The sequence below is a fragment of the Centrocercus urophasianus genome, unplaced genomic scaffold (genome assembly GCF_019232065.1).
Source record: "Centrocercus urophasianus isolate 14NV4802_14NV808 unplaced genomic scaffold, USGS_Curo_1.0 seq_21, whole genome shotgun sequence".
Lineage (NCBI taxonomy): Eukaryota > Metazoa > Chordata > Aves > Galliformes > Phasianidae > Centrocercus > Centrocercus urophasianus.
The window spans coordinates 7253461-7267611 of record NW_024884767.1 but is presented as its reverse complement, the minus strand read 5'-3'; the positions used below and the strand labels follow the sequence as shown (position 1 = coordinate 7267611).

At 42.0% G+C, this 14151-nt stretch overlaps 1 protein-coding gene across 6 annotated transcripts in view; it reads left to right on the top strand.

The window, feature by feature from the left end:
* MCTP1 (multiple C2 and transmembrane domain containing 1) overlaps nucleotides 1-14151 on the top strand; it is a 200006-nt gene that overhangs the window by 138378 nt on the left and 47477 nt on the right. For all 6 annotated transcript variants that reach the window (XM_042822881.1, XM_042822882.1, XM_042822878.1 and 3 more), the window contains one exon: nucleotides 5692-5811. In XM_042822881.1, coding sequence (XP_042678815.1) covers nucleotides 5692-5811 — 120 coding nt within the window. The remainder of the gene's footprint in view (nucleotides 1-5691; nucleotides 5812-14151) is intronic.

Below are 14151 nucleotides of genomic sequence, written 5' to 3'. Positions count from 1 at the left end.
GCAAAAAACTTTTTCATTATATCTAACCTAAATCTCTCTTCTTTTAGTTTGAAAGCATTCCTTCTGTCCATATTAGAGCAGACCCTGCTGAAGAGTCTGTCCTCTTCCTTCTTACAGTCCTTCTTTTGGTACTGAAAGGCCACTATCAGGTCATCTTGCAGCCTACTCTTCTGCAGGCTGAACAGCCCCAGCTCTCTAGGCCTGTCCTTGTAGGAGAAGCATTCCATCCTTTTGGTCATTTTTGTGGCCCTGCTCTGGACACACTCCAAAAGTCTATGTCTCTCCTGTACTGAGGACTCCACATCTAGATGCAGTACTCCAGGTGAGGTCTCACCAGCACAGAGTAGAGGGACAGGATCCCCCTTTGACCTGCTGGCTACTCCTTTTGTCGTGCAGGACACAAATGACTTTCTGGGCTGGCTCATCTCCACCACTACCCCGAAACCCTTTCAGCAGGGCTATGCGCTTGTGCACTAAAGAAGGTTTCCTTAAAGATCTGCCCACTCTGCTTCGCTTCTTTGTCTTTGCAAAGGACAGATTGACAGATTGCAAGGGGGTGTTGCTCACTATGGAAAGACGGAATTTGGCTTTCCTAAAATTTTGCATTCCGTTTTTACTCTTGGTCTGTCCCATCAAATTTCTTGCAGGTTCAAAAATAATATTTATTCACAATTTCTCAGACTTCTAAGGCCTCTGCCAATTGAAAAGGAGAACCACTACTAATCCAACGTGTACTTGTCAAAATAGCGTAAACATAAGTTGACTTTTGCCTTTTGAAAGAAATTGAGTAGTGTGTGTTTTAGATTCATATCTTTCAAAGCCTATCTCTACCAGCACCCAAGTAGTTGGAAATGGAATTTAAAGAAAGTTTAAAAGAAAAAACTGCTGGAAGATGCTTTATGATATATTCGGAAGTCGCAAGGGTATCATGGTCTAAATGAACTTCTGTATCCATTTACATTAATACTAGTATGTTGAGGATGTGAAATAGCTAAATTTATTTAAATGGAAGTGTCATACAAGATGAGAAGCCATCATCGTCAGAGATGACAGACTAGTTTTTTTACTAGAAGATGCTGCTGAGTCTGAGTCTCGAAGTTACAATGAAAGTTATATTTAAGTTTTTTGTAGCGTAAATATAATGCAGAATTTTACTGGAGCCTTAAAACCTGCAGTACTTAATAGGAAGTCTGTACTATGCAAATATGCAGGTTATCTTTCATTCTTCCCAGTCTTCTGAGAATACATCCAAGGGACAAAGCCTCAGGAAATACAATTGTCCTTTTAAGCTTAAAGGGTAAATGGATGATCTTGTGATTAGAGCACACTGGAGTTGCAGGCACAGGCTCTGTTTGTGATTGTGCCAAAACTCCATACAGCCAACTTTTGAATTTCGAGGATAATCAGGAGTTGAGTAAAGTAGACAGTGAAAGGATATAGATAATAAATAAATGAGGCTGTAAGAATCCTCTTTAAAAGATGAAGAAAGCTCTAACTAGAAGAGGGGGCTGTGGTCTGAGTGACATGCACTGTTGACATGGCAGTGACGAGACAACGGCCATATCTCACCTCACTGCTGAACACCTTACAGCCTGTGACTCTGGGTGCTGTGAATGCAGATTTGCATGGTTGCAGTGTCAGCCTGGGACTCACTAAGTGATTCATCTCCTTAGGCTTCCAGTTCCCAGTCACGGGAGTGACAAGCCCTCAAAGCTTGAAGGCTGGCATGCTGTTGAGCTCCATTTACTTCTTTGCTACAAGGTAATCCAGATATCAAGGTTGCTGAAGGCTGCAGGTTCTGGAAAGCTTCCAGCTTGTCAACTGGAAGCATCTTATGCTCTGTTGTGTGATTTTCTCTGAAGCCAGGCTTTTCTGTGAAGAGAGAGTTTCTTAATTTTTGTCAGAATGTTCTCAAACAATTGTGCTTGCAGCCCTTCTCCTTCAGCTGTGAGCTACTCCCTGCTGCAGGTGTGTGCATATCTCTTGTCTGGAATGCTCTTTTTTTTTATGCTTTTTTTTTCTGCTGGTAGTTAAAAGGGAACATAAAAGGAGCTAGGAAACACAAGGGTTAATGCTGGGAAGTCTGCGAGTGCAAACAGGGTTCTGTGAAAAATGAAATGAAATTGGGTGGAGGTAGATAAAAAGAAATCTGAAATGATTGTTCTGTAGAATATGGCCTTTCCACATAGGCAGAAATTTTTCTCTTCACTTCTGTCTGAAGAGAGAGTCAAATAGAGGATCTCATCTCTTAATTAGAAAGAAAAATACTCATCAAACACATCTCATCACTGGAAAGCTAATGATCCACAGCTGCTAGTCTGAAAGGGCAGGCTTTTTTTCTGAACAGTAGGAAGTGTTAATCACTTTGGATGAGATTTCTTTTTAAAATATATCGTAGTTTGCAAAAGAATAGGTTATTCAATATTCCAACTTAAATTATTTTTTGAAGTGTTGTACACCAGGGATAGTGTCATGTGTCTCCCTGAATGATCATTTAATGCGTGTGTCTCTCGCTAAGATTATCAACTGATGTGATGTTGTAAATGGCCAGTTCTTGCCTGCGACTATAAAAATCTTGATCTCAGAAAAAAGTCTTCCCTTATCGTCTTCTATGTAGGAGATGGCAGCTATATTAAACCGTAACCTTTGAGACACCTACTCCTCCCTTAAAATAGTTGGGTTGTTTCAGTTATGATACGGATCTTTTTTTAAGCAAAGTTAGAGCCATTATTTCTTTGGTAGAGAGTGAAACAGATAGAATCCATGTTCCAGTGGATGTTTTAGAGGCATGGACAAATCCTAGACCAGCCCTTTTATATCTGTTCTTAGTTTTCCTGGATTTTATTTATTTATTTATTTATTTATTTTTCTTGCCTGTATGTCTTCATTGGATGGATATGTAGACTTTCCTTGCCTTCATGGATGAAATGAAGTTAAGGAAGTAGTTTAGTACACACTGCTTCTTCCCTTTCCCCATAAGCATTAGGTCCTTTATGTGTTATGGCTAAGCCCTTGGATTTTCTTTCTGTCCTGCGATAGATTTTGGGATTATTCATGTTCACAGAAAACTTTTATTTACAGCTGGGAATCTTCCTGTTTTCTCCCATGTGTATTTCTGTGAATCCAGTTTTGTTCTGGGAAGATAGTGAGCCTATTTCACTTGCAGTGCTATCACTGTGCTAGCCTCCTGCAGCACATACCTCATTTGTGTTGCAAATACAGATTCTCTGTTTTCCTGGTGTCTGGCTGAGACAGGTGCCTAAAAGGAAAAACTGATTAAAATTCATCCGCACTAAGTGGAAATGAGGCTGGAAGGTCAACAAAATCATCTGAAGGAAACGGCAGGAATAATAGTCACGTTATGGAAAGATATGTCCATAGAAGTCATAAAAAGGTAGTATCTTAGTATAATATCTTACTAGCCTACAGATTACGGTTTTTGAAGGAATTAATGACCTTAAGGATCACTTCACATGTAGAAATCTCAGATGAGGAGTATTTGAGAACTCATTGATGTTCTGAAGTACAAGCTATATGATGACCATGTTCCACAGTCTCCAGTCTGGTCAGTATCTCCTGAGACCATCTAGGTTGCTGATTTTATTTCTCTGGAGCCTGGAATATTACTTGAAGTTTGTTTGTTTGTTTGTTTTCCCAGCTTTTCAACAAAAGTAGGATGGGAACATAAGGAGGACTCTATGTATTGCCATTCCTGAACTGTTAATCTCTGGGGCCCTCTTTAATGGTGGTTGGATACTGTTTGCTGACTTCCAAAGCCCCCTTCAGCATGTATCCATTGACTCAGGGCATTTCTGGGGTTAATGGGTGCAGGAATTTTTTGCTTTGCTTTTGAGATGTGAATTCTGGTTCAAATTGGCTATATCAAATTTACAGCATCAAGTCCCTGCAGATCTTGCTCTCAAAAGGGTAGTTAGAAAGCTAGTGGAAGAACTCAAAATCTGTGAGCTGTTGTTTGCTTCTTATTCATTACCATTCCTAACAGATTTCCTTTTAAACTAAACAACCTAAAAAAGATGGTTTTCTTTCAAATAAAATATTAACTGTTAGAAGTGCCAGTATCCTCTTACATATGTCATACACAGAGCTTTTTCAGTCCTTTCAGTATTTATTGTATTTCTCTTGCAGACTCACAGGACTTCTGTACGTACAGCATTCAGTGATAGAAATTTGGGGAGTAAGATAGGGTAGTTGATCTGGAGACAGAAAATTTCTTAAAATACAGATTTTTATTTTATTTTTTGTATGTGGAAGTATTTGGTAAGATTTTTTTCTAACTCAAAACAGAAATCCAACAGAAGGCTGTTAAATAGGGATACATACTGAAATGCCTATTTTCTTCTTATTTAAATGTATATACATCTTCATGAGTGATTTAGCAGAATGAGCAACGTGGCTTTAGGTTTGCAATTCTGTGACACAACACCTTTGGTCAGTTGATAATAAAGGTAGAAATATTCCAAAGCTTATCTAGTTGGATGAAAATGACTTAGCAAGATTTCTGAAACTTAAGTGTATGTCCAGCCACAGTAAGCAACGTAATTTGCTATAATATTTTCATCTGTGCTTTTTAGCCATATGTTAAGAGAACAACCCCAGGCTATGGCAATAGCTGTCTAAAATTAAAAGGGGGGTTGTTCATAAGTGAAATGAGATGTAGAATTGTATTTAGCTTCACCCTGTCTAATCCGGATTTCTTAATTCTTTCTCGAAAACCAATAATTTCATTCTAGAATCAAAAAGGAACAGTATCTGTCCAGATGACAGATGGCTGCAGCATCTAACAAATGTTTAGGGTTTCCAGGCTCCACAAAGTCATCTCTGTACTGCTTGATATATCTGACAGACGTGAAGCTAAAGCTCACCCTAAGGAGCGTGTCACAGCCCTGCAACAGAGCTGCAGTGCTGGGAGTTGTGCGGTGGAGATGGGTCCTGCTGGAGCATAATCTCCATGCTAGGGTGCCAGAGGCAGCCCTGCGTGTCACGGCTCACATCTGTGGGAGATGTGACCTGGCCACACTGTGCTGAACAACATTCAGGATGTTTTGAGGAAACACTTCAAATTGAGCAAGTAAATGTTGTTGGACGAGTAGACATGGGCAGTTTCTTAGCATGCCCTTCAGTCCCATTTCCTGTGATACTGAGATCATCACTATTTTACATTCTTTTGATTAAAATACTTGAATACCATTTCCCTGTTACTGTGATTTTTTGGCGTGGTTTTCCTGTACAAAGGAATTTTTCAGATTTGTTTATTCCTGTTTGTGTGACATTACTACAAAGTTATCGAGTTCTGTATTTTGAACAGCAAATTAACTGTAGAAATAACCAACCTTTTCTTTATTATGCTGAGATCTTATTTTTATGCCATTTTGGTTTATTTTGTCCAAACGAGCATTTTCAATGAGAAAAGAATTAACGTTTCTTCAGGCTACACTATAGCAACATTCCTTTGCAAAAATGAAACTACAAAGCTATAAAATAGCTAGTAGTTGTTTTACACAGGTAAGTGGCCACTCAGCAAAATGTTTAAACAATTTACCTGCCTAAATAGATGTGATTTAGAATCATTACTTTAGAATCATTTTAATTTGTTGGTCTTGATTTTAACCATCCTGAAGAGCTTAGTGTAATGCTGAGCTGAATCACATTTCTTCCTGTTCTGTCTTCTAGCTTTTCCTTTTTGTGGTCTGGAACTTTGAGCTCTACATGATACCACTGGCTTTGTTGTTGCTGTTGGCATGGAACTACTTCTTGATCATATCAGGGAAAGATAACAGGCAACATGATACAGTAAGTCTTCTCTACTTCAAGCACATGTATGTTCTTTTCTTTTTATAACAGATTCAACTTTGTAACTATTTTTAAATATGACATTTTTCGAAAATTGTTTTCTTTTGAATACTCAGTGGACAGTTTCCCCACTTGGCAATTTAATTTTTCTCCAGCTGTCCAAGGAATGTGCCCATTTTTGCTGAAAATACATTTAAAAGATATAGAGCACATACTATCCTCAGAATAGGGTTTGTGTGGGAGCGGAGATGAGAGGCTTATAGGTCATGGGAAGCCAAATTCTTTGGAAACGATTGTGTGAGACTGTGTCCTTATGTTGCATTTTTTCTTTCAGATACTGAAGTTAAAGGTTAAAATGATTACAAATTGTCAACAGTTTCAGAATGTATCACACTTTATTAGATTTTACAGTTTATCTTTAGTATGTTACCATTCATCAAGCTTAATATAAACCTTTTCTTCTTCGTCTATGCCGTTATATAATTAAATGCTTGTATCTGGGATATAGAATAGCAAACATTTACTAATAACTGACATTTATTAATTTTAAAAAGCATAGTTCACATTTTCAGGAGTACATATCAAAAGTTGAAGTTGTATTCTGTGCTATGCAAATTTTCTAGTATCCAAGCAGCTTAAGGATTTTGCTCAGTCTTATGAGTTTAATATTTGTTTCAGTATTCATTCCGCAGAAGCAGTCTGCTGTCTACGACACTCTGAGCTGGATGGAAAACTAGGTGGAGTAAAAGAAGAAAAAAGGGGAAGGAGTGTAATTGGTCTCAGAGAATAGGGTTTAATGGGTCACGCTGCATCTGGAGGTCGGTAATAAGTGGAGCATCAAAGCATACAAGAGCTTGTTCCATTTAATGTCTTCATCAGTGTCTAGTAGCTAGTGACAGACAGCAATCCCATCACCAGGGCCGTGGAACCAGTTGATACAGTGGATGTGTCAGGTAGACCTGAGCTGTTGGAATGAGCCAATAGAAGCCTCATTAAGTTCAATAAGGAAAAATGTGAAGTCCTGCTCTTTGCATGGAATAATACCACACAAAGATACAGGCTGAGGATTGATTGCCAGGGGATCAGTTCTCCTGAACTGGACCTGGATAACTTGGTAGACAGCAAGGTAAATGTGGCAGCAGCAAGAATCACCACAAGCATAATGGGTTATGTTAACCCCAGAAGCGCAGTCAGTTGTTTAGGGGAAGCAATTGTTCTCCTCAGTATTTGTGAGATTACATCTGGAATACTGTTCAATTTTGGACAGCCCAATTCAAGAATAAAGTTAATTAACTGGAGTGAGTAGAGTGGAGGGCCAGCTATGTGCGGAGGCACTTGACCCACAGGAGAGACTGAGGGAAGTGGGCTCAAAATAGCCTAGAGAAGGGGCTTCAGCTGACCCAGACAGCAGCCTTCTTCTATCTGCAAGGGGGCTATTGTGAAGGCAAAGCTAGGTTTTTCATTGCTCCCTGCAGATGGTGGGAGAGCAAAAGGCATACAGTGAAACCAAAGAGGTTCAGGCTGGATAATCTTTTTCGTTGTGAGGGCAGTTAAGCAGTGAAATAGATTACCTATCGAGGGAGATTGTGCAGCCTCTGTTGCATGTTTTCAGGACCTGGCTGGCTAAAGCCCTGAGCAACGTGACCTGACCTCATTGCTGACCTTGCTGTGGGCATGAGGTTGGATTAAACCCTTTCTCAGGTTTCTTCAAGCCTGAATGGTCATATGACCCTAATGTCTAGTAGCTGCAATTAATAGTAACCGGAGGAGCTAATATAGCCCTGATCCTGGCACTGGTGTTACCTATCCACATCACTAAGATTGTTAGGCTTCAAAGGGTCATCTAAAATAAAGGGTGGGGATGATAGAGATATTCCCTAATCCCAGAAATTGTCATTTCTAGCAAGAGCCTAAGATCAAGCTTGAAAAGGCATATTTCTTAAATCACAGGCCTTTGTCTCCTGCTGCCTGAAATGCTTAAAGCTTCTCCATCTGAGATTTTATGAGTAACTGAAATCCCTTATCAAAGGAGAGATTTTGCTTGTGAGCTGCAATACACTTAATTTCTCTCTGAAATAACAGCTGCCTGTGAAGATTAATTGAGTCGTATAACTTTGTTAACAAAATAATGAAGCTACTGGTGGGCTCTCTGTTGAGAACACCAAGCGATGTTCTGAAAACGTTCCTTTTGCTGAGACTGTTTCAGACCAAGCCGTATGGCTTGTATCAACTAGTCAGATTCTTCCTAAATATTTGATATCTGTGCTGCTAATTACTACTTTTTATTTATTACAAGGAAGTTGGGATCTCATTTTTAATGAATTGAGCTTGGTTATAACATCATAGCGAGCATCTGTCTTCTATGAAGTGGTCTGCTGACTTATTGAATGTCTTTCTAATTAACTCACAAATCTTCAGTAATACTGCTAGTGCTTAGCTCAGGTCATTAGCACACTATCATTAGATTAGGAGTCATTTAAATATTTCTGTTTTCTTATGCAAAATGTAAATATGAACTAAAGTAATTAAGCAGTATTTCCTGGTAGCTAGAGAATGCTTCAGGATTCATCTGATTTTGCTTCTGTTCCCAGGTCTTTAGAGATTTCTTTTATACCTCGGTGAATCACTGATACTTATCTTTGAAATAACATCTACCTTTAAATGTTACTTTGGAATCCTTAAGTTAACGCAAGAAGATAAATATATTTGCTGTTTTTTCTTACTCTGTGGAGAACTGTAGTTAAAAGTGTACGTACTTCGAACTTGTTTCATGAGAATGGGAGATACTTAGATTTTGGGCTTTGAAAAGAAGTTCCAAAGACTTCTTTTTCATTGTAATATCTCTGCAAGAAAATAATTATCAATTATCTGACCAATGAAAATTTTAGTGACTGTGCTTCACTTCAGATCAAGGAAATGATTCAGTAGGTTTCTGTCCCCTTGGATCAGCCTTAATTCATTCACATTTGAGTATCCCTCTCAACAGCCATGGTTTCTTTCAGTCTGTCCTCTTGTACATTGGTTTCTTTGAAGCAGCTTGTAACTTAATTGCTTGTGGTATAATTCACCTGCAAAGTGGTCTAGTTTACTCCTTCCTAAAAAGGTGCTGCTGCTCATCGGAGTGTGTGATTATTCTGCCACTTAATTTGATTCCTTATAAGTTCAATGTGCAAGTTCTTTATTGAATTAAATTTGCAACAAAGCTGGGCAAGGGAGAGCCCTTAGTGCATCTATCTAATGCAAGTCTGATGGAAAGTGCAGTGGAGAGATGAAGGTGCATATTAGGTATTATTTCTTTCCTGGATTCAGCTGGACTCTGTTGATTGTTACTGTGGTTTTACTCAAATGCTGGCACAAATTTAAAAAAGAAGTTGGGTTCTCTATTGTACATGAAGGTCAATATTAGTTGTGTTTCTCAAAGGCAAGTTTTCATCGGGAAACTTTTGCATGAAATACTGGGGTAACTGGTGAGGTTTTGTGCTGTAACAAAGGAAAGTGTAGGAGAAACGATACAGATGTAGATTTAGTGGATGGTTTTCTGAATAATCAGTGAGAATTGAGAACTGATCTAAAACAAATAAATTCCTGGCATTGACTCATACGACAGGAAGTAAAAATCACAGAATAAATATTTCTTTCCAGTATTAAGCTAGGAAAAACCACAGAAAAAGCATTCTTAATGCTTTCCTCTGAATTTTGCAGCAACATTTTTGCCTGAAGCTTACCTAGCTTCTTTCCCCAAGGATAATTCTTGACTTAAGAAAATAGTGTTTTAATTCCTGCACTTCCTAATAGACATATTCCTAAGTATCTGATCTCACCATATGATCTATTTCCATTATGACTGCAGTTTTGATCTTAAGCAATCACCACCAAAATGTACAAGGTTGGAAATGATTGGATCTGAGTGCTTTCTGCATGCGCACACTTTTTTTCCAGTGTCTTTTTCACGTTCTCTGAGGGAGAACAGAGGTACCAACTGCTTCCACTTTCCCATCCCCACTGCCATAGCTTCATATCATCATGCTGTTGGAAGCAGCCCTTCCTATTACCTATTACCTGCTGAGGGAAGTACTACCACTGCATCTCATGGCCCTGTGCGCATCGAAAGTATAGGGCAACCAAACGTGTCATGGTGACAGACTGCCTGGGCTGCTTGGGGCAAACGATACAAAGTCGCCTTACCTGCTGGGAAACCTAAATTGAGTTGCAATAACTGTATAACCAGATACATTCATCCTCACCTGCAGTTGAAAGAATTGTATCCAAATTAGCAGAAAGTGTGATGGGGTCTGTAGCTTCTTTTCATTCATTTTCAGAAATGTACAAGTAATGTTAATGAGATGTTTTCGAGTATGTTGGAAAAAAAGATCTCACCTTTGTAAAGTTGCAAAAAGAGCAGCATTGCAGCATTGCTGTCTGGAATTTTTTTTTCTCACTTCTGTCTGGGATCTTTATTCTCACTTCTATTTCTGTCTATTTCTAAGCAGTAATTATTAGGATCTCATGAAACTGGTGGAAAAAAATAAATAAATAAAAATCTACTTTGGTTCTGTTCTGATTCCCTGCTAGAGCTGCCTGACTTAAGGGGTGGGCAGATAATCTCTCAAAGTAATTAGAATTGTTCCTGCTCTCCAGCTGCTGTTGTCCCCTTCTCTGAGACAAAGTAGTTGACTATGTGGTCGGAAAACGTACTGCAAATGCAGCATGGTTTGCATGAGTTACCAACTAAAATGTTTGGTCTCTCTTTTTTTTTCCTATGTACATATTTCTTTGTTCTAAGGTTAGGACAGACTTCGACATTTTCTCAGCTGCTGGGCTGGCATGTTGGATCTGTTCCTGTTTTCCCTTGACTGATAGGGTGCAAGTGACAGATAGGGTGCCTAAGTGTTTTTCCCCTCAGTGCTGCCATTGAGGTAGAAAGGTTGAAAGAGGAACAACTGTATCTGGTGGGTCAACAACCAGTTGCACAGTTGTTATCAACAGGGACTTTGTTTTCACAGGTATGGGGTCCTCTTTGAGTACTGAGGACTGATAGGAAGAAACAAGATCCACTTCACCAAGTTGGTCATTCCCACCTTTCCCAGAAGGCTGGCTAACATGATAAGGAGAGTATTAAACTTGAAGTAATCACAGAATCATAGAATCATAGAATCACCAAGGTTGGAAAAGACCTAAAAGATCACCCAGTCCAACCGTTCACCTATTCCCAATAGCTCCTACTAAACCATGTCCCTCAACACAACATCCAGTCTTTCCTTGAACACCCCCAGGCTCGGTGACTCCACCACCTCCCTGGGCAGTCCATTCCAGTGCCTGACCACCCTTTCTGAAAAGTAATACTTCCTCATGTCCAGCCTGAATCTCCCCTGCCGTAGCTTGAAGCCATTCCCCCTGGTCCTATCACTAATGACACGAGAGAAGAGGCCGACCCCCAGCTCACTACAACCTCCCTTCAGGAAGTTATAGAGAGCAATGAGGTCTCCCCTGAGCCTCCTCTTCTCCAGGCTGAACATTCCCAGCTCCTTCAGCCTCTCCTCATATGGCCTGTGTTCCAGACCCCTCACCAGCTTTGCTGCCCTTCTTTGAACCCGCTGCAGGCCCTCAATGTCTTTCTTGCAGTGAGGGGCCCAAAACTGGACGCAGTACTCGAGGTGCGGCCTCACCAGTGCTGAATACAAGGGAACAATCACCTCTCTGCTCCTGCTTGCAACGCTGTTTCTGATGCAAGCCAGGATGCCATTGGCCTTCTTGGCCACCTGGGCACACTGTCGGCTCATGTTCAGCCGAGCATCAATCAATACCCCCAGGTCCATTTCCTCTATGCAGTCCTCCAGCCACACCGCCCCAAGCCTGTAGCGTCGCCTGGGGTTGTTGTGGCCGAAGTGCAGGACCCGGCATTTGGCCTTGTTGAAACTCATCCCATTGGCTTCAGCCCAGCTCTCCAGCCTGTCCAGATCCCTCCGTAGGGCCTCGCTACCCCCAGGCAGATCCACACTTCCAGCCAATTTGGTGTCATCTGCAAACTTACTGAGGGTGCACTCGATGCCCTCATCGAGGTCATCAATAAAGATATTGAAGAGGACAGGCCCCAGCACCGACCCCTGGGGAACACCACTCACAACCGGTCGCCAGCTGGATTTGACTCCATTTACCACCACTCTCTGTGCCCGGCCCTCCAACCAGCTCCTTACCCAGCCAAGAGTGTATCCATCCAAGCCTCTGGCTGCCAGCTTCTGCAGGAGAATGCTGTGGGAGACAGTGTCAAAGGCTTTGCTCAAGTCTAGGTAGACCACATCAACAGCCTTTCCCTCATCCACCAGATGGGTCACTAGATCATAGAAGGAGATCAGGTTGGTCAAGCAGGACCTGCCCTTCATGAACCCATGCTGGCTAGGCCTGATCCCCCGGTCACCCTGCACATGCCGCATGATCTCCCTCAAGACGATCTGCTCCATAACCTTCCCTGGCACCGAGGTCAGGCTAACAGGCCTGTAGTTCCCCGGATCCTCCTTACGACCTTTCTTATAAATGGGAGTCACATTGGCAAGCCTCCAGTCATCTGGGACCTCACCGGTCAACAAGGAGCGTTGATAGATGATAGAAAGCGGCTCGGCTATCACCTCCGCCAGTTCCCTCAGCACTCTCGGGTGGATCTCATCTGGCCCCATCGACTTGTGGCAGTCCAGTTGGAGCAGTAGGTCTCTGACTGTTTCCTCCAGAATCACAGGGGGGTTAGTGTGCTCCCCAGCCGAGATTACCAGGTCAGAGAGAGGAGTATCCTGAGGATAACTGGTCTGACTTTTAAAGACAGACGTAAAGAAGGCATTCAGAACCTCTGCCTTTTCCTTATCCTCAGTAGTCACATTCCCAGCCTCATCCAGCAAAGAGTGGATATTCTCCTTTGTCCTCCTCTTACTGTTAATGTATTTATAAAAGAGTTTTTTATTCCTTTTCACGCCAGTGGCTAGGTTAAATTCAAGCTGGGCTTTTGCCTTTCTGATTTCACCTCTACACATCCTAACAACTTCCTTGTATTCATTTTGAGTGGCCTGTCCCTCTTTCCACAGGCGGTAGATTCTCTTTTTCTCCCGGAGCCTCAGGAATAGTTCCCTATTCATCCACGCCGGTCTTCTTCCCCGCCGGCTCATTTTGCAGCTCAGGGGGACTGCCTGCTCCTGCGCCCTTAAGACTTCCTTCTTGAAGAGCAACCAGCTCTCTTGGACCCCTTTACTCGCTAAGACTGAATGCCAGGGGACTCCCCCTATTAGTCCCTTGAACAATTCAAAGTCCGCCCTCCTGAAGTCCAAGGTAGCAGTTTTACTATTCCCCCTCCAGGCTCCACCATGAATCACGAAGTCTATCATTTCATGATCACTCTGCCCAAGACAGCCTCCAACCTCCACATCTCCCACCAAACCTTCCCTGTTTGTGAACAGCAGGTCTAGTGGGGCAGTTCCTCTCGTGGGCTCTCTGACCAGCTGTATCAGGAAGTTGTCCTCTACGCATTCCAGAAACCTCCTAGACTGCTTCCTCTGTGCTGTGCTGTACTCCCAGCATATGTCAGGGAAGTTAAAGTCCCCCGTGAGGACAAGGGCAGGCGACTGTGCAGCTTGTGCCAGCTGCTTATAGAATACCTCATCTGTCTCTTCATCCTGATTTGGAGGTCTATAACAGACGCCCACCAGGGTGCCTGTCTTGTCATCCCTTCCTCTGATCTTTACCCATAGGGATTCAACGTTATCATCCCCAGTCATAACCTCAGTAGCATAAAAGCATTCCCTAACATAGAGAGCCACACCGCCACCCCGCCTTCCTTGCCTATCTTTCCTGAAGAGTTTGTAGCCATCCATTGCAGCACTCCAATCATGGGAACAATCCCACCACGTTTCCGTTATGGCAACTAGGTCATAGTTTGCCTGCTGCACAATGGCTTCCAACTCTTCTTGTTTGTTGCCCATGCTGCGTGCATTAGTGTAGACGCACCTCAGCTGAGCCCCTTGCCTCTCACCTAATCCCAATACCACTTCCCCAGGCTGCTCTCCAGCAGGCCTGGCTTTATCCCCCTCCCCCTTCCTATCTAGTTTAAAGCCCTCTCTACAAGTCCCGCCAGCTCCTGGGCAAGTATCCGTCTCCCTTTTGGAGACGGGGAATAATGGGGAAGGTTGCTGTTGCATGCATGCAGGATTGTGCAGGTGCAGTGGTCTTGTTCTCATAGCTGAAGTACAGTGGATGAATACAAGATTTTTAGTTGTGGCAAGTCAAGAAGTCAAGGCAATGCAGTTCAGCAAAGGGAAGGAATTGGGGAAGAAGCTGGGAGCTAGGACTGTTCAACCAAGA